Genomic DNA, 23,880 nt, shown 5'->3' with positions numbered 1-23,880 from the left:
AGAAGGTTCTCCAAGGGCTGTGGAATACTCCCGGGTCATTCCTTTGTGTCCATCTCCCTCCCCCCCCCCCACGATAACACATCAATATTATCATTATTTGTACTACCGCCCCCACTCACACCAGCAGTTGTTTCCACCTGCTCTGGCTCACACCGGAGGTTACAAACCTCGCAGCGAGCTTTGTCCTCTCATCGCTTTTAACAGAACCCTAAGGATGCCGCTGCAACTCCCCAGACCAGCTGCGGACTCGGCAACGCGGTGCTTTCCCGCTTCCTCTCCCGTAAAGCTAAAAAGTGCTTGAAATAACGTATTCCTAACGCCGCTCCAGGCGCAGTCCGTGTGTTCCCCGTGGTGCGCGCTCCCGCGGCCTGGGCGGGCATATCTGTGCGCGCGGATCGATGCCAGTGCCGCTAATGGCTCCAGCGCTCGGGGCGACAGATAGACACACAGACAGACAGACAGACAGACAGACAGACAGACAGACAGACAGACAGACAGACAGACAGCCCGCTCCCCATCCCGCCGTGCCCACACAGCCGCCGTCACACGCGTGCCACAGCCCCAGAGCTGGGAATACAGACAGACGCAGCTATTTTAAAACAGAGATCTTTCACCGTCAGAACGCGTAAATTTTCTGTACGCGTAAATTTGCTTTCTTGCAGGCAAGTGGGAGGGACCAAAAAAAATTTTAAAAAAAAAAAAAAAAAAAAAAAATTAAAAAAAAAAAAAAAAAAAAAAAAATCTCGTGGCTATAAATCTGAGTTCTCCGTAGAGGCCGGGCAGTGGTGACTGCTGCTGGAGCCTGCAAGACCTGCCGACCTTAACTCCGCGGCTGGGATGGGATGGCGCCGTCCTGCCCCGCTGGAATAGGAATGAGCCCTTCCCGGGGCGGGCCGTGGCCCCGGGGCTCCCGCGCCCGGCGAGCTCCCTCTCCTCTCCCGCGGGCACAACCCGCGCCGCGGCTCCCCCGCAGCAGCACCAGCCGGGCCGGAGCCCGCGGGCCGGGCCGCGCCCCGCTGAGGCGGCCGGAGCGCCCTCGGGGCCGGGGAACGGCGCAGCACCGCCAATCCTCACCTGGATCGGGGCCGAGGCGGCGGCTCCTCGGGGCGGCGCGGCGAGGCGAGTCCCGGCGGCGGCCCCGGCCCCGCGGGGGATGGTGTGCTACAGCGGCGCCCCCCGGCCCAGCCTCCGCCCCATGGCGTGCGGCGCGGTCTCTATGGCGACTGCAGAGCCGGGCCGGCCCGCAGGGAGGGGTAACGGCGGCGCGCAGGCGGAGGGCGCTCAGCGGGTCACGGGGCGGCTCGCAGCGCTCCCCGCGGGGGTTGAGCCCCTCGCCGCGGCCGCCGCCATCCGTGCGGCAGTGCCGGCCGGAGCCCGGCCGCGCTCGCCCGCGCCGCCGCCCCCGCGCTCGCCCTTCCTCGGCCGAGGCGCCGCCGAGCCCGCTGTCCCCCGGGGCACCGCCCACATCCCGTTTCCGGAGCGACGATTGGGCAGCGGCGGCGATTTCTCGCGGGCGATTGGCTCTTAGCGCGGTCAATCCGCAGGCTGGGGGCGGGCGCGCTCGGCCGCGGCGCTGTGCGGTGCGGGGTCGGTGGAGCCGGCGAGTGCCGCCCCCGCGCAAGGCCAGGGCAGAGCCGCGGGTGGGCCCGGAGCGCTCGGTCCCGGCGGGCTGCCGAGGGGCAGCGCCCGTGCGGGGCTGGCACTAGCCCCGGGCTCTCCCCGCCGCAGGCCGCTGCCGGCGGGAAGCTGGGTCCTCCTTGCGGTGCCGCCTCCGCCTCCGCGGCCGGGACTGCGCTGTCCGCACCTGGGCGGGCTGCCCGGGCCTGAGGGGCGAGGCCGCTGCCCGGCCGCGGGTGGGGAGAGAGGGCTGAGGGGGTGACCCGGCGTCGCCGAGGGCACCTCTGTCCCCCTCGAGAGCACAGCAGGGCTGTCCCCGCTGGGCTCCGCACAGCGACTGTAGGGAACGGTGGATGTGTCCCGTGCCCAGGTGAGTCCGGCCTTGGAAGGGAAAGCTCTCCGCTCTCACAGGTGACTCCTTACTGCTGGTGAGGCCACGGGGCGGGCACTTCTCGCTGGGTGCCCTCATCGCACAGCAGCCCACAGGACGCGTTTGTAGGCCACAGTGGCAGCCCACAGGCTGGATCCGTCTGGCACACCAGCACCGAGTAGAGAGGCCTGTGCTGCGGGAAGTAGGAAGGACAGATTTGCTGTGCTCACAGCAGCTTGCGTGAAGTGAGTAACGTTCTCCTCGTGGAGTTTCCTTAGGCAGGAAAAAAAAAAAAAAAAAAAAAAAAAAAAAAAAAAAAGGCGTCTTTATTTCCCTACTGCCAGCTGGAAGAAGATAGTGTGAATAATTTAAGGCCTTTCTTCATTCATCACAACGCGATCACAGTTAAGGAGTAAGCTTAGGAAACAGTATCTCCTCCTGCTACTTTATGAAAAAGAAGATTGTAGCTCTGGTACTTAACAAAGGAGTTACCCAGAAGTGGGAGCTGTGAAGCAAACCTGGCAGTGAACCCAAATAGTTGCGAGTTCCTCAGTGTCAGTTTGAGGAAGATGCTTCTTCATCACCAAAGGACATTGCCTCAAGCAGTGGGCCACCAGTCACAGTGGTGTGCATAAACACTGGTGATAAGCATACATTTCTCTATACACAGTGAATGCATATGTGCATTATGTGTCCTAACAATTGAAGTAGTTAATAAGAAAGCAGATAGAGTGAAGAAATGTTCATTTTTGTGAATGGAAATGAACCAATGTTCATGGCAATAGGTGGAGAGAGTTGCTTTTTTTATACACAGTAGTACATCTTTTCCTGGGTTAAAAAAGCAGTTACAGGTTTTGCTTACCTTTAAAAGGCACTTACAATTCCTCGGATGGAAAATATTTGACTGGAACTACATTCCTCAAATCTGCCTTAAAGGCATTGCAAAGGTGACAGTTATTCTAGGATAAGCAGCTCTCCTTATGCACCAAACAAATAATTTTTTCATATTCACTCTAAAGTAGACAGTGTTTTTCCTCCCAGATTATAACTGAGGGTAGATAAACACCCTAACCACTTCTTATTTTAAGTACTAAGTTTTGCTAACAAAACTTGGTGCATGCTAGATTGTAATGAGGAGCTCATGAATATGAATCCATTTGTGAAGAGTGCTTTATTGTTCCCCAAATAACTGACATGTTGCCGGAGGTGTACAATTCTTCAGGAGAATTTTCTGATTCAATTAAAGAGAAGGAAAGGCCTTAACAAACTTGTTTGTCTGGTTTGCCTGTTTACCTGTTCATCATTTCAGATCCAAGGGGCATAGATTCTCTCATCACTTTGGAACTTCACAAGTTAATTCATTATGTAATACAATTGACATGCACATTATCATGGGAACCACACGAGGTGTATGTGTCTCCTTGCACACTGAAAGGTTTAAAAGACCAAACAGCCTTTCCTTCATCGTCAGTTGAGCTCTAAGTTTCCAAATTACCACATGCTCTTCATAAGCAGACAAAACCCAAATGGTTCAAATAAAAGTCAAGCAGGGAAAAAATAAACTAAAACTGAGTCTTTTCAAAAGGAAAATCTGTTTCCACTTATGTGAAGGAAGTCCTTAAAGAGAAGATCTAATCTTTTTTAACTCACTGCTCCAGAAATACACCAAGAAGTACTTCAAGGCTTTCTGTTCTACTATTTTAGGTTCAGAGATGTTGATAAGTGTAACAGATACCAGCGTTTCCTCTGTCGGTGCAGACTTGCAGAATATCTTTACCACTCACCAAAAAAACCCCAAACAACCAAACCCAAAAAGCCACCAGCATATTAAAATCTCTACATAAATATGAATATGAAATTGAGCTACTCTAGTTTGTTTTGGGGTTTTTTTTCTTTTTTTTTTTTCTTTTTTTTTTGTGGGGGTTGTTTTTTTTTTTGTGTGTTGTTTTTTTTTTTTTTTGTGGGGGTTGTTTTTTTTTTTTTTTGGGTTGTTGTTGCTTTTGATAGTACATGTAGTTAAGCTCAGATGCATTGTGTTGATTTCCCTTGGAAAAAGCTACCCTGAGCCAAAAACTGCCCTCTGTCCTTTGTTTAACCTATAGTTCTAGTTGGCTGTCTTGATGTAAAAATGTCTCTTTTTGCAGCTGTTAGTCAGCAGCTGTAAACCACAGCAGATGGGCACATCTCTGTTTGTTCTGGAGATTTTAAAGTATCTCAGATGGTACAAAATAAATCAGTAAAGCAAACTGTCCTGGTTTCATATAGGATAAAGTTAATTTTTTTATAGTAACTGGTACAGTGCTGGATTTAGAATGAGAATAATGTTGACAACAGGCTGATGTTTTAGTTGGGTTTGAGTTATTCTTACTCTAAACCAAGGGCATTTCAGCTTCCTGTGCTCTGCCAGTGAGGATGTGCACAAGAAGAGAGGAGAACATGGCCAGGACAGCTGACCCAAACTGTCCAAAGGGATATTTCATACCACAGAACATCATGCCAAGTATATTAAAAGGGGAAGGAGCTGGCCATGAGGTGCCAATGGCTGCTGGGAGACAGGCTGGTCATCAATCAGTGGGTAGTGAATAATTGTGTTGTGCATCCCTTGTTTCTTTTGGGTTTTATTTGTCTCTTTATTACAATTACAATTAGTAGTAGTAGTGTCTAATTAATATTATCTTTTATATTTTGTTTCAATTATGTCGTGGCTTGAAAGCAAAACAAGTGAGAGGCTCCAAGTCAGAGATACAATTTAATAAGAAGAAAGGTAAAAAGGTAAAAATAAAATAAAATAAATGCAATAACACAAAGGACCACTGACAGAGTCAGAATACAACCTGAGCAGGGTGGTGGAAGCAGTCCAGATGAGGTGCTCTTCCTGAAGCAGTGATCCTGTAGAAAGGTCTGGTAGCTCTGCTCCTCTGGGAATCCAGTGGGTAAGGGCTGCTTGTACTGTTCCAAATCCCAGTTTATATCCAGGTGAGAATGCTTGGCTCCTCCCCCTGGGCAGAGCATCTCACAATGGGATGATGATTTGTGAAGTGCGTCCTTGATGGCCCATTAAACAGAGATAACCCCTGGAGGGAGTTACCGGTGAGTCACGGGCCAGGCGTTGATGGGCCATCAGCAGAAGAGGGCAACACTAGAGCACTGCCCCACTTGTTTAACAGTTCATGAGGATGGTGATAGAATAAATATTTTGTGTGCACCCTACACTGCAACCCACGACAAATTATTAAATTATTTGTATCTCAGCCCATGAGGTTTGCCTTTTCTATCCACTTTTATCCTCACTGGGGCAGGGGTGGGAGAGTGAGCAAGCAGCTGCTGGGACTTAGTTGCAACCTGGGGTTAAACCATAACACAGTGTGCTGTCTTAATTCAATCCTAAATGTCTCACTTGGCTGAAGACTGCAAGAAGAAAAGTACTGCACACCAAAACATTGAAGTTAGAGAGCAGGAGAATTAATTGCAGAAATTACTCCAAATCCCAAAGGCTTGCCAGACCAAACTTTATTATAACCACATAGTTGCTATGAAAAGATGTGAACAAAAAATTTAATTGTTCTGGTATGTGCATAGGAAAGAATATGATTTCCTAATAAGTTTGACTGTATGAGAAATAATCTCCAGTCATGTAAAGATATTCTTACATTTTAATATGGATATTTTTGTATTTAATAATTATTAAAATTATGCATAATTATTTAAGATTAAATTTAATAAATGTTAAATTGTATAATGATGCAATAAATGGAACTGGTGTGAATTAAAATAAATATATAGAAACAAGCCAGTAAAGACCAAAGTGACAGCAAACTATTTCTGGGCACAACTAGACACAGCTTCAGCTTTTGTTATTTTTTTTTAATTTAAAAAAGAACAGAGAATGAGAAAATACCCACATATCTAACAGGGTACCTGCTTCTAATATCTTTTTTGTTTGAAGAAATAGATAAGAATTTCCAGGAATGTCTATAAATGGAACACAACTTTCTAATGCTTCCAACTTCTAGTTCCTTAGCCTTCATAAGGTGTAGCAATGGAAAAATAAGTTTGCTTTCCTGGAAATCTTCTTTTTTTGTTTAGTAAGAGAGATGTGAGAATTTTCATCTATAGTTTTTGTCTAAAATGAATGATCTAATTTTTCTTCAGGGAATCTTTAAATATTTAAACCTGCACCTATACACAAACATACTCATATGTCTGTGATGAAGAAGGGTGACATGATTAACAATGTGCAAGAACTTCTGAACTCTGCTGTTATTTTCTTCAAATAAATATGTATGGGAGTAGATGACTCATCCTCATTGGTTTCAAACACTTCCATTGCAACTTCCTTGCCTGGACTTTGGGGTCTTGGCAATATTTATTTATTTCTGTATGAGTCAGAAGTTCTGAATAATGTTTCTGCTTAGATGACTACAGAAGACAAAGCTCCAGAAAAACTTTTGGGGAGTCAGATATCAGGAAAAAGAAGAGAGAGAGAAAAAGAAAGAAAGAAAGAAAAAATAAAAGAAGGATATGGACAGCAGAATGCCCAGACTTAACAGAGATGGAAAATGCACAGGTTTGGTTAGTCAGTAAGTTAACATACACCAACTCTTGGAATTGAAAAATTGTTGAAAATTTTAACAAAAAATAGTATATAAATGGAGGCAGAAACAATGCTTTCAATGAAGAGTGGAAAGGTAAGAACACTTGATAAGTTCACATTTCTGGCAAAAGTCAAGGAGCAAAGGAAGTATTGGCCAAAGATGTGAAAGCTCCTACCAAGTTTTGTAGATGTTTAAACAGGTGTCTAGTTAATAGCAAATGACAAACTACAGACCTTGAGACATCTAGTTCACCCTTTTTCCAGAGAAGGGCCAACCGTCCTTACAACATTCCTGGCCAGTATTTGTCAGTGTGTTCTAAAAGTACTTTGTTGATGAAAATCAAGGGGTTTATTATGGGCTGTTTCATTATGCTCACTAAAGAATTATTTCACCCATTATTCTCCTCATATCCTATCACAAAAGGAATTTATTTTTTTCCTCTGTGCAATTACCTATAAAATTACTTGAACACTATTTTCATCTCTCACCATCAGTCTTCTCTACACTAAGGCACCTGAGTTCCTTCAGTCTTTTTCCAAAATTGTGATTTCTCGACGGTGTCAATAGGCATGAAGTCACCACTCAGGGGACAGAAGGATCTTGGAAAAGCTCTAAGAGCACTGTGTCTGGCTTCTGTCTATTTGACAGCTTCCGAAACTCCCACAAGTATCTCCCCCCTGTCCCTTGGTAATTGTCTTTTCTTTCCAAAAGACTCTCACATTCCCTACAATATGTCCTGAGTAATATTGTTCAGTTCAAATGATGTCTATGTCTGGAGTGTGAAAAATAACATCAACATCAGGTTTAGAGTAAGCTGAGAATAGGTATTGGTTAGTTTAGGAGGTCTTTTGAGGAGAAATGTGACAGTGTGTCTGACTACTTTGCTAGGAGAAGAAGGGTCAGTTGATAGCATAGTGCATCAAAGTATTGATGCTATGAGATATGGAATTAAAAAAGGAAGATTTTACCTCATTATGTAAAGAGAATTCTGCTGCCAGGCCTCATAATATGTGTATAATTCTATTCTGCAAAAAGCTTCCTGATACCTGGCTTGTGAGGACAAGATCCATAGTGAATAACATACAAAAGTGAAAAGAAAAATTGATGTATGGTCTAATTATACTTAAGTTTGTAAAAATGGATTCTAGTCTTCAGAAAGAAGTTACAGCCAAGATGGAAGTTTTAGGTTACACATGTTTGTTTCCATCTGTACTATAGACTGCTGGTATGATTTTAAGGTGAATAGTGTGCCTTATTTTTCTGTGCTTTATTTTTCCATTTGTAATGACTCACCGTGAGTCATGAGTGGATGACTCAGATTGTGGACAGTACAGCTCCTATGGATTGAAATGAGAGCCAGCCTGACAGGTACTGATACGGATTTTCCTGCAATGCACAGGACCCCGAATGACAAGCTGTACACATGAGCTGCAGTTCATGCAGGTCTGCTATAATTTCCTTTTCTGCCTGAGACTGATTTCAGCATCCATATTGTTATAGTCTTTACACATCTGAAAAATGTAATACTTCTTTTTCTGATTTGTTTCATCTGTGGTGTTCTTCAGGCAATTAGATGAGCTACCATTTTAGCATTCACATTCTTCATAGAACATAGTACAGCAGATCTTCTGGTACAACTGTAGTACAGCATAGAGCTGTAGTGGTCAAAATATATAACTGACTTCAATTTCATAAAAACTTTGTGTCATTTTAATGTACAAACTGGGTCCTTATTATTGCCATTACTTCTTGCTTTTTAATTTTGACATTCCGTCTGCCAACTCTGCAATTCCATAAGAATTTCAGATGTCGTGACTTAACCTAACTGTCTTTATCTACTACAACAACCATAATCATCTAAATACCACTATACTTCCTTTCTAAAAGTTCAAAAATATAATTGAGAAATGAATGTTATTCAAAGACTCAGTTACTTCTATTTGCTTAATAACTTAGTTCTCTTAAGTGTCTACTATGTGGTTCACAACTTTACAAAAGCCAAAAAAAGCAGATGGTTGCTCATGTCCTCTCCCCATTATCACATACCAGTGAGAATCTCTTCCTGAATGGACTTGCCCCAGCTCAGAAGGAAAGGCTGTATAGTTCTTGCTTCCATCAGACTCACCAAGTGCCTCCAGTTTTAGTCCAGTACTCCAAAATCTCGTATCATTAGTTGCAATTTACATTAAATACAAGGTGAAGTGAAAAGCCATCTAAATATAAAAATAAAATATTAATTTTTGGAAACTAGATGTAAAATTATATGTTGCATGATCCCAACTAGTTATTTCATTAGACTGATTCATAACACATCTATCCTTGCCTGTAGACTTATATATGAATAATATTAAATAGTTTGTTAAATTTACCTTTTTGGATCCTAAGCCACAGCACAGCAATCTCCACTGTTAGCAGGAAAGTGTGTGATCTTCTATACTGCTGGGTGATAGATGGAATCCCCCATGTACAATCACTTCTGCAAGTTACAAAACACTACTCCATGGTCATGATGTCCAGGCTTCCCAAAGGTCTGCAGGAAAGTGCATCATGGTTAATTACAAACTGCCATAACAGAACTAATTTCTGAATAATTCAACGTTTGATATTACATTTGCAGCTGAAGCCATTTCCAAATATGAGATGGAACAAAAACCACAAGCCTCTGGCCTCTAACTGCATGACAATTAGTTTTAAGTAATTTCCTACAATGGGGCATTCTTGAGCTTCCATTAGCTGTGTGAGTGACCTCTAATCTCTCTAACACAAATTTAAAAAATTATATATATATAAAAAAAGCTTCTTGCTCTGTATTGTAGAAAAAGTCTTCATACAGCAGCACTGCCATCTCCTGCTTGCTTGCTTCCATGCATGTGAGTCTGAGGTTTGTGTTGCAAAGCAGCCACAGGTGGGAAGGTGCAGTTTTCTGCTCAGGTAACTGAGGCAGTAACGTTTTCTAATACTTGGGGATAACACAATTGGAGTTCTGCAGACGGGGAGAGTTTCCACAAGTGAACTTTTTTAAAGTGTAGAATACTTCTGCTATTTGTTATCAGGATTTCTGATATATCACATCCCAGCTGAACAATAACACAAAATGTGTACATTTGTGTGCTTGCGCTGTACCCAAGGAATACATTATACCGGTTGAATATGTTTCCATTGAGTTGATCTGTACATAAACCAACACATTTGAACAGATCTAAAATATTCCCTGTGGTCTGCATGAGTGCTGCAAGTCCAAAGCATTAATGACTTGTGCACAGGATTAATTCAATGCAGTTGGGGGGTATTTGATCATACTCATGCATTTGTGTGGTCCATATGCAGTAAGTCCAACAGGTCCCAGATGTATCACATATGCTGTGAAGCATTAGGACACAGGGGAGAGAGAGCCAGTGTACTGCCAGAACACAGAGTTAGAATCACAGTTGTATCAGGGCACTGGTTTATTGCTTATCGTAGGCCAGGAGAGGACAGTTTATGCTTCTAAGAATATTTCTACACATTTACAATGCCTGGTGCAGGGTCTCCTGCAGTCAGTCATGTGCCCACTGAACTCTCTGCTGTGCTAAGGTGTTAAGGATATGGACCCTACAGCTCAAACCTGCTCCTGCTTAGGAATTTGATTCTGGTACTGACATCACCTCTAACTTGACCAAGCACTGCTGCAGACTCAGCTTGTTGCCACCACTGTTGCCAGTTCAAACTAGCCACATCTGTCCCACAAATTGCTACATGCTGGGCTCAGAAATGGCAAAGGATGTGTGACTTTTGCTTTTGCTTCTGGTTTGGAATAGAGCTAGATTAGAGACTAGGACAGAGTTTTCTACTAGATTGTTCTTGAACCTGGAAAGCTTCCCAAATCAGAACATACCATGAATCATACAGCATGATTCAATTGCTGTTGGTTACTTTTCTTGGACAATCACACTCAATACAGAGAGAACAGAAAATTGCATCCAAAGCAACAAAATATGTAATGAGGGGTATGGAACATAATAGTGGATATAAATGATAGTTGCCTAAGATACATTTTCCCTTCCCACAGAATCACAAAGTTTCATTATTCTTCTCTCCTTTGAAGGCATATTTATTGTTAAGAACAAATTAAGAGCTATTGAAGACGTTAGCAGGTACTGAAAACAGTTCTGTTGTTTACTAGCCCAAATATCCATAAGGGTAAAAAGGTAGAAGAAATTCACATAAACCATTTTGTTGGTGAGATCTCAGTTCACACTCAGTTAATTGGCCTGTTTTGCAGGATTTAATCTGGTGGCATAAGAACCTTGAAATAAATCTCTTAGCTACGATTAGAGATGAAGGAGAGATTAGCACAGGCAGGAGAGTTGAAGTGGTTTTCTCCATCTCCACCGGTGAGTCTGTGTGAAGACAGAGCAACTACAGAGACATCAGGAAATCAGTATTTCAGTCATCCTCAGGATGTCCAATTCAGGTATTTTCTCCCTTGTATTCAGCAAGTTACCAGTTTCAAGATCCTGTTCAGTCCTCTGAAGCAGGTTAGTGGTTTCTTTTATAATGCCACAGATAGTGATGTATGTTTAGGTAAAATAGCAGATTTTAGCAAAATCAGTAAGAAAATATGTGGTTTGTTTATTACAAAATTGCAAAATTTCTCTGAACAATTTGTATCTAATAAGTAAATATTAAAAATAAATACCTGTACTATATCTTGTTCAACATAGTAAGGAGAATTTGATAGCAAAAGAACAGCTAGGTGACATCTTGGAAGCAAACTGTATGGTGATGGAAGCTGTGTTTAAAGATAAATTTGTAGATAAATTTGGATTAGACAAGGAAAGCTTGAGAACAGTATTGATAGCATAAGAGAGATTTCCAAATTTATTTGGCTTCTTTTCTTGAAAGAAGTATTTCTTCCTTTATAGAACAAAATCCATTTTGCTCTCCCCTATGTGGGGAAAACGTCTATGTGTATATGATTCATAACTCTGGAGTGGTTAACATGCAAAGGTTTCTAAGAACTATGACAGAGGCATTAGTTCCACTGAAATGGTGGGAGCATGTGTGGCTTTACAGTAACCTGCTGCCAAATATGACTTGAAGAACAGACACACGTTGCAGAGCAAGACTAACACTTCTAGCTCATAACTGCAGTTCAGTTCTTTCAGCTGGAAAAACTTTCTTCATGGTGTTCCAAAAATTCTACTATACAGCTGTGTGTGTTGCAATAGATCTCACACTAATAAATGCATTCAGTACTTTATTAAACACTTAGGGAAAGAATAATGTTAAGGTGCAATTACAAAATTCATTACAATGTGAAGAGAGTCTTATTATCTGAAATAAATTCAGTAAACTGTTAGCACAGGTGAAAATCTTAACAGAAGTATCAATGTAGAAGCTAGGATACAAGGAACAGAATAGGAAACTTGCTCTTCTGTCCCAGATTCAATTTCATGGGAAGCAGAGTGTCTCCCAAAGATCAATCCCAAGCATATCAGCGACAGCCAGGTTCAGTCAACAAGTGCTCTGTGAACTATAACCAGTCATTCCATCCCCTTCCTCTGGCACTAGGATTCCATGAAATCACAGATCTTATGCTGCTGGTGTGGGTAGCACTGGTAGACAAATGTCAATATTCCGTGAAATCTGATCCTACAATTCACAAAGGAAGCTAAAAATACCTCAAGAGAATTTCTGGAGACAAGAAATTACTAGGAAAATTTTCTTGAAATTTTTTACTTTTTTAAACTTCAGGCATCTGAAAAGTGGGGATGGAGCTATATCAGAATAGCTACATGGGATTGAATGTATCCCTGCTTATGGAACTCAACTTCAAATTTCTTTATGGCTAGAATATGACAAGGTCTCAAATCTGTATCTTCCAAAAATCAACAATCTCTGGAGTAGATGAATTTTAACTAGAGTAGAACTGTTTACAACTTTTGTCCAGATGTTAAAACAAAATATGTTTAGCAAGCAGGGTGTTCTCAGTGACACCGTAACTAAATGTGTACTGAACAATTTTGAGGCATTGTTCAGATATGTACACGTGTTTCACAGAAACAAACAGTGAGTGATCCATTCATATGTGCTGGCAATTGAACGTGAACTGTGCGTCAGCAATCAGTAAATTTCACTTCAGATTCTCTCTGTTGTGAGCTCTGAGGCCCGAGTATCGGGGCAAATAAATCTATTAGCAGCCATCACTTACAGCTATTTAAGGTCAAGTCACAAACTGCTTAACTGGTGAAGCAATCAAAGATACTGTCTCCAGGCTTAGCAGGCTTATTCAGGCTGTCAGCTGAATTCATAGGGAGGCTTAATTCTGTGAGCAGAGCATGATCCCTTCAAATGAGGTCTGAACAATACTGGAGGAGAATGGTGTGAAGCAAGTGTTGTAATTTTGTAAATGACTACTCTCTGGATATCTCTGTAAGGTGTCTATCATTTATATGATTATCACAATATGATCACAATCAATATTCAGCCATAATTGATAATCAGCCTTAACAACCATTAAAATTAGGACCCTGTTTTTAAACTCAGAAAGCTGCTGGCCTCAACATCTTTGGAAATAGACTGGTAAGGAAAAAATACTGTACATTTTGCACACTATTCTGTGTATTGTACTAAAGATACACAGAGCTGAATAGCTTTGAGGGGAATTAGTTTTCCCTGTAAACGCAGGAGAAAATTAATGCCACTTGAATTCAATAGATCTCACAGGCCTTAAAATCCTAGTGTATGATGATATTTAACCACCTCCTAATATGAATCACACAACTTATTCCATGCCTGTACAAATAGAACTGATTCCTTCCAACATAAACACACGAAGATACTGGGATTCCACTACCTTTTTATACTACACTCTGCAACAATCTGCTTACCCAACACTAAGCTTCACTGCAGCTGGGGATCCTTTACCGGGTCAGTGTAGCCCTACTTCTGTCCAGTTTGTCTGTCTGCAGGTGTTTTTCGTGTTGTTTTAGCTGATATAAGTTTTATATTCAGTAATAGCATCCACTAACTTAGAAAATAGTATGCTGCTTATACATCTCTATTTCCCCAGATTTACAGAACTACACTTTACTATTTATAAATGTCATTGTATTAGTGGAATCAAATGCCTGTATAATTACATAATGCAGAATTCTATGGTATAAAATTACTCTAATGAGAGTTGCCAGATTAGGAACAAGACAAGCACGTTTTCTGGAGAGGAAAGAAAAAAAGAAGGCTGTATATGTGTTTGTCTTGTTTCTTCAACTTTTGAACACAAACCTGATCATACCATAAGAATCTAAGAATATTAAATATCTATAATTAAAAAAAAAAAAATACAGGGAACAAGTAGAAGGGAAAGACACTGGAAGTCTTCTGAAGGGAAAGACAGCAGACCAGTTTACTTTTAGATACCAGGTCTGCACAGAAAATTGGTCGTGACAAAAAAATCATAGGAATCCAGAATCTCTGTTCATACTATTCACTTATTTTTAATTGCTCTAGTTGCTCTTTAGAAATTTTTTTAAACGATTCACATTATTATGAAATTGAAGCAATAAATTTCACTGAGGCACTCTCTTGGCAGGGCTCAGAGTGCGTGAGGCTGTACAGGAAGTTCTTTCGTAGGCTCTATAAATACCTGGTCAAACAGACAGTAATCTCTGTCCCTCTTCTTCAGATTTCTACTGCCTGCCTTGGATCCATGCTCCTAATCAGCTTACGAGCTTCCCTTGACCTACGCTTCTTTTCCTAATGCACGTCTGACTATGGCTGTCCTCAAAGTCAAATTCACCAAAACCAAGAGAGACAAACTGGCCCAGATCTTATGGATCCTCAACTGGGTTTCTGTAGTGAGTGGCATCATTCTCTTCAGTCTTGGCCTCTTTCTGAAAATAGAGATCAAGAAGCGCAATGAAGTGATGGCAAAAGGGGACATCAACTCTGTCCCCAACATGCTGATCTCTGTAGGGGTCATAGCATGTATCATTAACTTTCTGGGTGGAAAAATCTGCTATGACTGCTCAGATGCAAACAAGTTCTCCCGGTGGAAACTAGTAATGCTGCCATACATCGTATGTACCTTCTGTTTTACCTTCTGCATCCTGCTGGGTGCTCTCATGTGCTATACCATGAGGAATGAGCTGGAAGAGTCTCTCTATCTGGGACTGAGGGATGCCATTAAGTTCTATAAAGACACAGACATACCTGGGCGATGTTTCTTAAAGAAAACAGTGGATTTGTTACAAATTGGATTCCATTGCTGTGGGAACAATGGCTTTAGAGACTGGTTTGAAATTCAGTGGGTATCTCCTCGTTATCTGAATATGGCTTCCAAGGATGTTTTGGAGTAAGTATTTATCAGTTGTAACAAAAAATTCTAGACGAAAAACTCTTTTGAGACTGGAAAGCCCTTTTTTCTGCACCTTTGTATCTTAATTTAAAAAATGTAGAATGACCAGGTTACTCACAAAATATGCTAAATACGTGCACAATCAAAAGCTGCCTTTTGCTAAGCCTTTAGGAATGCTAAGCAAAGCAAACATGTATCATTTTCATTGTGGTGAATTAGCTACTTCAAAATTTTAATTTTAGCTACCTCAAAAATTTAATTAAAATTTATAGTGAGCTGATAACAGTAAGAAAAAAAGGACTGTACATTGCACAGTCAACTCTAAGCACTGCAAGACCCTTCTTCAAGGTATTAGACTTTGCAATCCCAAGTTTAAATCTGTATGTTCACATGTGAGGAACTGCCAAACAACATGTATGCTGCATAAAAAACCGCAGAATTCACAGAATTTCTAGGCTGGAAGAGACCTTCAAGATCATCAAGTCCAATCCATGCCCTAACACCTCAACTAAACCATGGCACCAAGTGCCACACAGTCTTTTTTTAAACACATCCAGGGATGGTGACTTCACCACCTCTCCAGGCAGACCATTCCAATACTTTATCACTCTTTCTGTGAAAAACTGTTTCCTAATATCCAACTTATATTTCCCTTGGCACAGCTTAAGACTGTATCCTCTCACTCTGTCAGTTGCTGTCTGGAGAAAGAGACCGACCCCCACCTGACTGCACCCACCTTTTAGGAAGTTGTAGAGTGGTAAGGTCACCTCCAAGTCTCCTTTTCTCCAGGCTAAAAAACCCCAGCTCCTCTTTCTTTTTGGTGGTGGTGTTTCACATGATGTAGCAGCTGGGAAGTTATATGCTCAAAAAGAAGAATGGTAATACTTACAGACAAGGTAAAAATTGAAAACTTTCAAAAGTAGATAATCCACTTTGTAATAATCCTTCTAAAGCTGAAAAAGTAGCAGTTTTGTATTCCCAGGAAAGACAAATACAAAGAGTTTGACAGGCATTTGTCAAATTCTGCATTTTCTTGAACTAAAATATCAGTGACAATAAAGCCAGAGGAAGGGAGGCCAAAGGTCTTAATTTTACAGAATTCACAATTTGAAACTGCCATCATAGTATCATAGTGCAGAGAGAGCTACAAATATACCAGAGGGCAGGACCCAGGAGAATACAAACAAGAAGGCATCAGCATACAGAAGACATTTGTCTGTAGAAATGAAGCAAAACAAGCATTCTTAAGAGAGAAGTTAGAAAGTGTCACACAGAACAGACTGACCCAGAGCTGTTTTAAGTCTTGGGTCTATGCTGAAAAGTGACATGACAACAAAGATGGTCCCCAGGAATGTAAGAGTAGTAGCTTAGTGTGAGGTCAAAAGTAAAATATACTGCCTTTTATTTCTGTGAGAGAGGCAGAAACAGTAATGTTTTACCCAGGGTCTTAACTAAGCTGTGTTTTCTTCTGCAGGCTCACCTGTGCTCTGCCATTCTTTTGAGAACACACTATCAGTTAGCTTTTGCCCCATTTAGGCAGGAGGTGACAGTGAAATGTGTGTGAGGAAAGTAATTTCTGAATTTCTTTTACTGTGGATGGATTGCTTAATTTCATCTTGATTGGCAGAATCCAAGTTGGTACTGTATAACAAAATTATACCATGACTTCCAAAGATCTCATAGTGAAATATTTTATATGAAATCATTGGAAGCAAAGCCCAGCTGGTAATGTTCTGAAAGGATGGAGAAGAATCAATTTTTTCTTGGTTTCAACTTGTACTCGGTGTCAGTTAGTAGTTTGTAGATCAAGAAGCAAAGCAGGTGAGATCTGACATACTGTGATCTCACATGTAACCTTTGCAAAACTGAATTTTTCACCTTCCTGCAAAACCCTCTTCCCTCCCCTCTCTTTTACAGCTCTATTGCCAACACCACTATTTGATGAGGCATGGAAACAGTCAGTGGGAACGGTAGGAACATGAGGCAGGTTACAGCAGTACAATGCTATCATTGCTTTGTCTGGGTAAAAATCATCTTTGCTCAAAAGCCAATTTTTGCTTTACAGTACTGTAACAACTTTGAACTGCAACAGCAAATAGCAGTGAATATCTTGCTCCACCAACTCTTTTACTGAGGTCTTCCCTTCTAACAATACCAAGATACTATTAAGTGACAGGACACAAATTTAATAATTTTTAAATTTGCCACTAGCAGAGGAAACACAGTGGCAGGAGGATATAACCCAAGTCTGGTAACTGCTACTGTTGGCAGTAGAAAGAGGATTCCTCTTTATAACACATTCAGAACAAAAGAAAATATTTAAATTGATGCTTGGGATCAAAAGAAAAACTTAAGACCCAGTTTAAGAGGTAGAGTACTATATTGGGGTCATTAAATAAATATAATACCCTGAAACATAGAGGGCATTTTGCCAGCCCAGGTAAGATCTTCCCTGTCACAATGTGCCAGTCTTCCTCTCCTCCACGAGCTTTTTCTCCTCCCACATTGGAGCCCCCTGGTTTGTGCCTCTCTGGCTCCTTTCCCCTCCAGTGCTTGGTTTTGCCTATGCCCACGACATGGCTCACACACTTCAGTCCACTTTCAGTGGATTATTTGGACTCTTTTACATTGATTCCATTCTGTTGCAATCACCAGGGATATGATGGCCACAAAATGAAAAGCTAGGCTTGAAAATGGAGAAAAATTCATACCTATCCCACTCCTGAGTGGGAAATGGCAGACTAACTTTCTGGTTTATCTGAAAAGATCTGTTTTTGAGAAAATTGTAAGTAAAACAAAACACACTGCAGCCCAAATAAAAAGGAGAAGAAGAAAAAGACAAGAAACAGAAAAATGAGGTTGTATTTAGTAGGCTCACAGCAATAAAGTAAAAGCAATTATTCTGCCTCACAGCACTGCCACAAATACTGAGCTTCCTAGCATCTTATATTTCATTTGAAGGCTACATTTAGTCCCAAATTCCAGATCAAGACTGGACCACAGGGTTTCTGTTCCTTCTCTTTACCTATGAGCTTCTTGTAATTATTTCCTTCCCTCTCATTAAATCAGCTCTTGTGGAACAGAAAAATATTATTTGCAAATATTAATAAATGAGGAAATAAATTTTCTAATACTTTCCAAAACTTTTGGCAAACAGTGAGAGCTGGATATCTAAGTGGAAGTTATCTTTCATGTATTCTGACCTCCTTACAAAGGGTAAAGGGCCTGGACTTGATAAACCAGAGCATGGCTCTTACTCATGGGTCTGTCTCAGGAAATCAGCCTTTTCCACTGAGCATGAAAACAGACACATGCTTAGAGGCTGCTTCCCCAAGGTGTGAGAGTCTCTCTCAGCATCTTAGATACTGTCCAGTTTCTGGAAAATCTCTTTCTCTGAAGAAAATACATGCCAAGGATTCATATAAATTCCAGAAAATCTTGGTTAATTTGAGACTGTATTCTTTTCCCATCCTATGATTTTTTTCCTATTCCTCCTTATTTTTCCTCTTTCACCACTTGTTTTCCTCCTGATCTTAGAGGAGGGAAAGGAATAATTTTTAGCAATGAATACATTTCTAAAAGTTACAGAAAGGGAAATGACAAGAAGTAGAAACTCCCTTGTGAATTAGTCTCAAAACATGTGCTAGAGCAGCCCTTGCAACGGGTACAGTGACAAAAGGCCAGTAGATAATTTCCAGTGGTTCCCGTGGCATATAAAGTTGTTCTTCTATTAGGATCTCTTTCATGGAAAGACTGTGTTGAAAAATCAGTCCAGAAGTAGTGAAACACAGAATTTCCAGGTATATAACTTCGATTAGAATTCCATTAAGATAAACAAGTGCAAAAATTGTGTTTATTATTCAGCACAAAGATACCTAAAAAGGCAACATCTGCCTGAACTCATATCTTGTGGCACAGAATGAAGAACCGCAGAATGAGGTACTGTGCTATACCACACTTAAATACAGCAAATCCAATATTCAGATTTCCTGCAGTAAACTTTTCCAGTTGAAAGTATATCCTCATTTTCCTTTTGTTATGTTGGAGAGGCCTACATTGCAGCAAGGTTCTGTTACTTCATTTTCTAAAATCCCAGGCACTGCCTGCTGCTGGCACCAGGTTTGTAACGGCCAGACTTTGTCCTGTTGCAGCCGTTTGAAGAGCAACGTTGATGGCAAGTTCTTGGTGGATGGAGTCCCCTTCAGCTGCTGCAACCCCAGCTCCCCACGGCCCTGCATCCAGTACCAGCTGACAAACAACAGTGCTCACTACAACTACGATTTCCTCACAGAGGAGCTAAATATATGGATGAAGGGGTGCAGAGAGGCCCTGCTGGATTATTACACTGGGATCATGAGATCCATTGGCATTGCAGCATTGCTTATTTGGTTGTTCGAGGTAAGTCTAACCAAGATGGTCTCTATGAGATTAATCACTCTTCTGTGTCTCTAAGATGGGAAACAATGATAGTGTAACACACGAGAATTGCCTCAGAAAGCACTTCAGGAATGTTGCAGGATTACCTTTAGTAAAGGCAACTTTCCCAAAGTCCACAGAGCAGAAGGAAATCTTGTTGAGGATGAGAACTATCAGAAACCATGCATATAATTCTGTATACTTATAGGGCTTTTGCAACAGACTATAGCATATTCCCTTCCCTGATCCATTTATGGGATCAGATATGGGATGATACATGCAGTGACACAACCGCATGAAAATTTGGTGAGGAGGTCTGAGTGTTGTATTAAGTCAGTTTTAACAAATATATAAAATATGAGTATGTCTTTGGCTCAATGCATTAATTTTGTTTATAATTAAAACTGAGCATTTTATTAATATCTTAAAGCCTCCTTTTTATATTACATAGTTTCACCATATAGATAGTATTTGCAATCGTGGCATATCATCCTTTTAGAAGTAGATTATGCTGCTGGTTATGCAATCAAAGTAAGTGCAGCACAGGCAAGCTACATGCCTGCAAAGGTGCAGTGTTCCTGCTGACATCTGTAGAGTTCTCTGGATGCTGTCATCTGCAAGTAAAGGACCCCCCCCAATGGTGCAGGCTCCTATACAGTTTTCTTACCTTTTTAATGTGTTTTAGTTTTCTGACTATTGCTCTGTTGCACAAATATTAGCATTGTAATTAAAGTAGTTCACAATAGTCCTCAGGCAGTGCTAGGTGGGGTCACCATGCCAGAAATAACAGGCCTCTGAAGCATATGAAAAGCTGTGAGCCAGCTCTCTGTGCTCCTTTAAACACTGACAAGCTGATCTTGATTTCAACAGAACTATAAAAGTGGGCTTTTTCCTAAACTTAGATATGAGCCTCTGCTATAGGCCGTCCTTAATTCTCATGTGTTGGCATGTAGAAGACACATATGGCTTACACGGGAATGATTAAACCTTCTTGGATGAAATATTGATTTAATCAATGTCAGGGGAAAAAAAATCCACTGAAGTCAACACACTACAAGTTTTTCTTTCCCAGTGACTGATGGTTCCATTAACTGATCATCCATTCTACATCAATTAGTTGCAGTCTCTGAGGCTAGAAGGTTCATGAGTAATTCTAGGTATTTATGTACTAAGAGCATGCAAGGGGGATTGGTACCTGAAGAATGAAGAGAGAATCAATCCATCTCTCCCTGCTACCTTTCTTAAAAAATGTAATTAATTGGAAAAGTGGTTAGATATATTGCTGGGATAAAGTGTCTGTCTGCTTTACTCAGTTATGAGGCCTGTAAATACACAAGCCAAAAAACTGAGTGATAGGACTGAGGCTGCAATTTCAACTGTTTATCCATTAACTGTTTCTTTCAGCTCTCTGTACTGATTGGTGTCCGGTACCTACAAACAGCCATGAAGAACGTCCTTCTGCTAGGAGATCTGGAGGGTGAATCAGATGGTTGGTTACTAGAAAACAGTTTTGTGGAAACTGCCAAATACAACATTAACATCATTAAGAACCTTGGCAAAGCCAACCAGATCTCCACTGTCTCAGGGATGAACGACCCCAACATTAACATTCAAAACACAGACTGTGACAAAACTAATATTACAACAAAATCTATCCCTGCAGCTAGGTAGGCAAATCTTCCGAGAAATGACATCACAAGTAGAGCTTTCCTTTATTACAGTCCTACAGTCACCAGATTTTATCTGGTGGGAAAAAAAAGGTAGAAAAACTAGTAAAACAAATGAACAAACCACAGACTGGTGACAGCTCCAAAAATGCTTTGGATGGATGTGTTTTTATCTGCGAAATCCCTGATTCTCAACACTGCATGAAACTTGTGGCATGTTCCTCACTTTCTCTTCTTTACTTACAGACTTCTATCATGGTCTGAATGCATCAGAATAATCATTATGCACAAGAAATATTTCACACAGGATAGGTCTACATGTACTAACATACAAATTAGTTGAATAGGTACTAAAGAAGTTACACCTATAAAAGTCCCAGGAGCAGGGAAATCCCAAAAGAATTTATTCCACTGGATAAAATGATTCTTTACAAAAAAGAAGACAACAAAAACTGAAATGAAGATTCTGTTGGTGCAAGTTGGGAAACAGAGAATTTTAACAAATACATACATATATTACAGCCTAAAATAACCTATCAGATATGTGAAATTCAGGTGAAGGCAATTACCACAAAAGTATTTCACTTGTTTTTCCCCAAATGTCTGAAGCATCTTTTCATTTTCCCCCTTCAATAGTTTAGAGAAAGACAGTTGCCCCACTTTCCTAAAAGTCAAAGGGTACAGCTGAAAGGAGTTCTCTGGTTAAGAAAATTAACTGCCAGCTTGTGCAGAGATATTTAAACTTCCAACTAGCATGTGATAGCACAAGTTTAAAAACTAGTAGATACTTCCTATGAAACAAACACTGATGATCCCAGATGCTTGAAAGCTCATTTCAAAAGTACTTACAGCACTGAGCCAGGGGTGGGAAGGTAAGGGATTATTTAGAATCAATGAAGGCTGACAGATGGACACATGGACATAGCTCACACATCACACCCCTGGTACAATGCTCAGCTTTGTCAATGCATGGAGTGAAAGCCTTCAATGCCCAAAGCACCTGTAGTAAGAGGATGCCCTATGACTGTAATTGATCATTAATAGTCAGCAGGAAAAAAGTACCAATACAAAACAGAGGTGGAAAGACCAAATAAAATGTTTCACTTGTTACTGCTGTGAGTGCATTCTTTGTGGATAATCACGTAAAAGAAGTTTTATCATTGAAATATTTGAAATAGAGCCATTTGTGTTCTTGAAATTGCACAGAGTAACAGTAAAAATTTCTGTACCTAATACTGTTGTATTCTGTAACACTCAGAAAAGTAAAAAATATACTATAAGGATATATTGTAAATAAATTGTGCAATGTTAATAATCCAGTGTAATTCAAGCAGGCCCTGTGCATGACCATAATTTCAACTGGAATTCTTTCACTGCCTAACATGTTAGGCCTACACTTAAGTATGTTAAACCCCTTCAAAGAACTAGAGTTGTAAGCTGAGACTTCCTTCTGCAAGAATTGTTAATTCTTCCCTTTGCACTGCACTTACCTGTATGCCTACTTCTTGTTTTCATAGCATTGCAACCACTTTGTCCAGTGGGGGATGAAAACTTAACTGGTGTGTAATTCCTTCAGCCATTTCTGAGAGACAGAAGTACTTACCAACAGCTCTATAATTAGCTGATACAGGCTGGAAAAGAATGAAAATAGAAAGTTATAGTTCCGCGAGAGATCAAGAAAAAAGACAGTTACGTACTGGAAACTAATCAGATTTTGTATGGTTTTTTCTTTAAATGCAGTGTATTTTTTTTTCAGATGAGTATGCCAAGTGTCACCTGTGTCACTTCCTCAACACAATTTTATTCTACTTTTGGTAAAACAGTCCTAGACCTCAATAACTAAGGCTCGCAGAATTACAAGAACTGTGAGCTTACTCTTTTGATAGCTTTTCAGTTAACAGATTTCTCAAGAATCTGCTCTGAAAAAAGATTTGGAAGGAAGAGTAAACTGATCATCCAGCCTCAGCGTCTCTGTCAAGACAAAGAAATATCATCCAGCAGTTGCTGTAACATATTACCACAAAGAGCAGAGGTGTAAGTATCCAGCTGTATCCAGATATACAACTTTCTCTGGCCCCCACACAGCTCATTTACTTGCATATGAAGAAAATACATTCTACTATAAAAGACTAATTAGCATTTAGCACATTAACATTTGTCTCTCAGCCAACTGCCCCAAACTGCAGCAGTGGAATGTGATTGGTTTTGAAATTAACTTAGATTCAGCATACATCTCACAGGAAACATCCTTGTCTGACCTATTACCAGTAATTACTTAGTTATTAGACTAAGTTAATTTCCATGCTGTCTAGGCATTCAGAGTCTCCACTGATACGGATGCATTACAAAAAGATAACGGCTCATTTCACGGTATCAGGAAAAATTTTACTTTTGTTAATAAATGCTTTCTTCTTTGCTTCATATTTATTGATTTCCTCAGAACATTGAAGTGCTACACCCCACATATCCAGCTTCCTTTACAGCACCTGTCATAATAGTTTGAGTTTCCTGCAGTATTTAACAGCAGAGGCACTAGATCAAGGAAACAAACTCGGGTAGCAGCACAGACTCCATCTTTAATTCTCTGTAATTTATAAAGACAGAGATGGCATTAGTGAGCCAAGCCTTTAAGCTGAAGCATCTGCTCTGATACAGAAATAAATACGATTTGGGGGACACTTCTCATCCTATTTGTTACTAATGCCTAATCCAGCCAGAATTTATAACAATACGGCAAATTCCAGAGAAAAGAACTCACCAATTCATCAAACTATTTCATTATCAAGTTCATAACTTAAAAAATAAAACACTGTAATGTTGGGTTTCTGGTGAAGACACTACGAGAGTTTCTTTAGAAATTGTGTGTACAATGCTCTT

General features: G+C 40.7%; 2 protein-coding genes across 3 annotated transcripts in view; one reads left to right on the top strand and one right to left on the bottom strand.

Moving 5' to 3' along the window:
• Window positions 1–1,115, bottom strand: part of TTBK2 (tau tubulin kinase 2) — an 81,407-nt gene extending 80,292 nt beyond the window's left edge. Inside the window, exon 1 of the mRNA XM_083863136.1 lies at window positions 1,075–1,115. The gene's annotated coding sequence lies outside the window, so the exon portion shown is untranslated. The remainder of the gene's footprint in view (window positions 1–1,074) is intronic.
• Window positions 1,116–1,863: 748 nt separating this feature from the next.
• On the top strand, window positions 1,864–22,106 carry LOC310910222 (photoreceptor outer segment membrane glycoprotein 2). Of its 2 annotated transcripts, XM_083862670.1 has the most exons (4): window positions 1,864–1,987; window positions 14,249–14,917; window positions 19,072–19,318; window positions 20,741–22,106. In XM_083862670.1, the coding sequence occupies exons 2-4, from the start codon at window positions 14,337–14,339 to the stop codon at window positions 21,005–21,007; spliced, it is 1,095 nt and encodes a 364-aa protein (XP_083718796.1). In that variant the 5' UTR covers window positions 1,864–1,987; window positions 14,249–14,336; the 3' UTR covers window positions 21,008–22,106. The 2 variants fall into 2 exon arrangements, with proteins under 2 accessions (XP_083718796.1, XP_083718797.1); XM_083862671.1 differs by lacking the exon at window positions 1,864–1,987 and having other exon boundaries at window positions 14,188–14,917.
• Window positions 22,107–23,880: the final 1,774 nt, after the last annotated feature.

The sequence above is a fragment of the Zosterops lateralis genome, assembly GCF_965231275.1.
Source record: "Zosterops lateralis genome assembly, chromosome: 6".
NCBI classification, from domain to species: Eukaryota; Metazoa; Chordata; class Aves; order Passeriformes; family Zosteropidae; genus Zosterops; species Zosterops lateralis.
This window is presented reverse-complemented; position numbering and strand designations above follow the sequence as displayed.

Bases quoted from the DNA above. Each gene is read 5' to 3' on its own strand.
- LOC310910222 (XM_083862670.1), top strand. From the start codon at position 14,337: ATGGCTGTCCTCAAAGTCAAATTCACCAAAACCAAGAGAGACAAACTG. The intron at 14,918-19,071 runs GTAAGTATTTAT...GTCCTGTTGCAG, and splicing joins GCTTCCAAGGATGTTTTGGA to CCGTTTGAAGAGCAACGTTG. The intron at 19,319-20,740 runs GTAAGTCTAACC...TGTTTCTTTCAG, and splicing joins TGCTTATTTGGTTGTTCGAG to CTCTCTGTACTGATTGGTGT.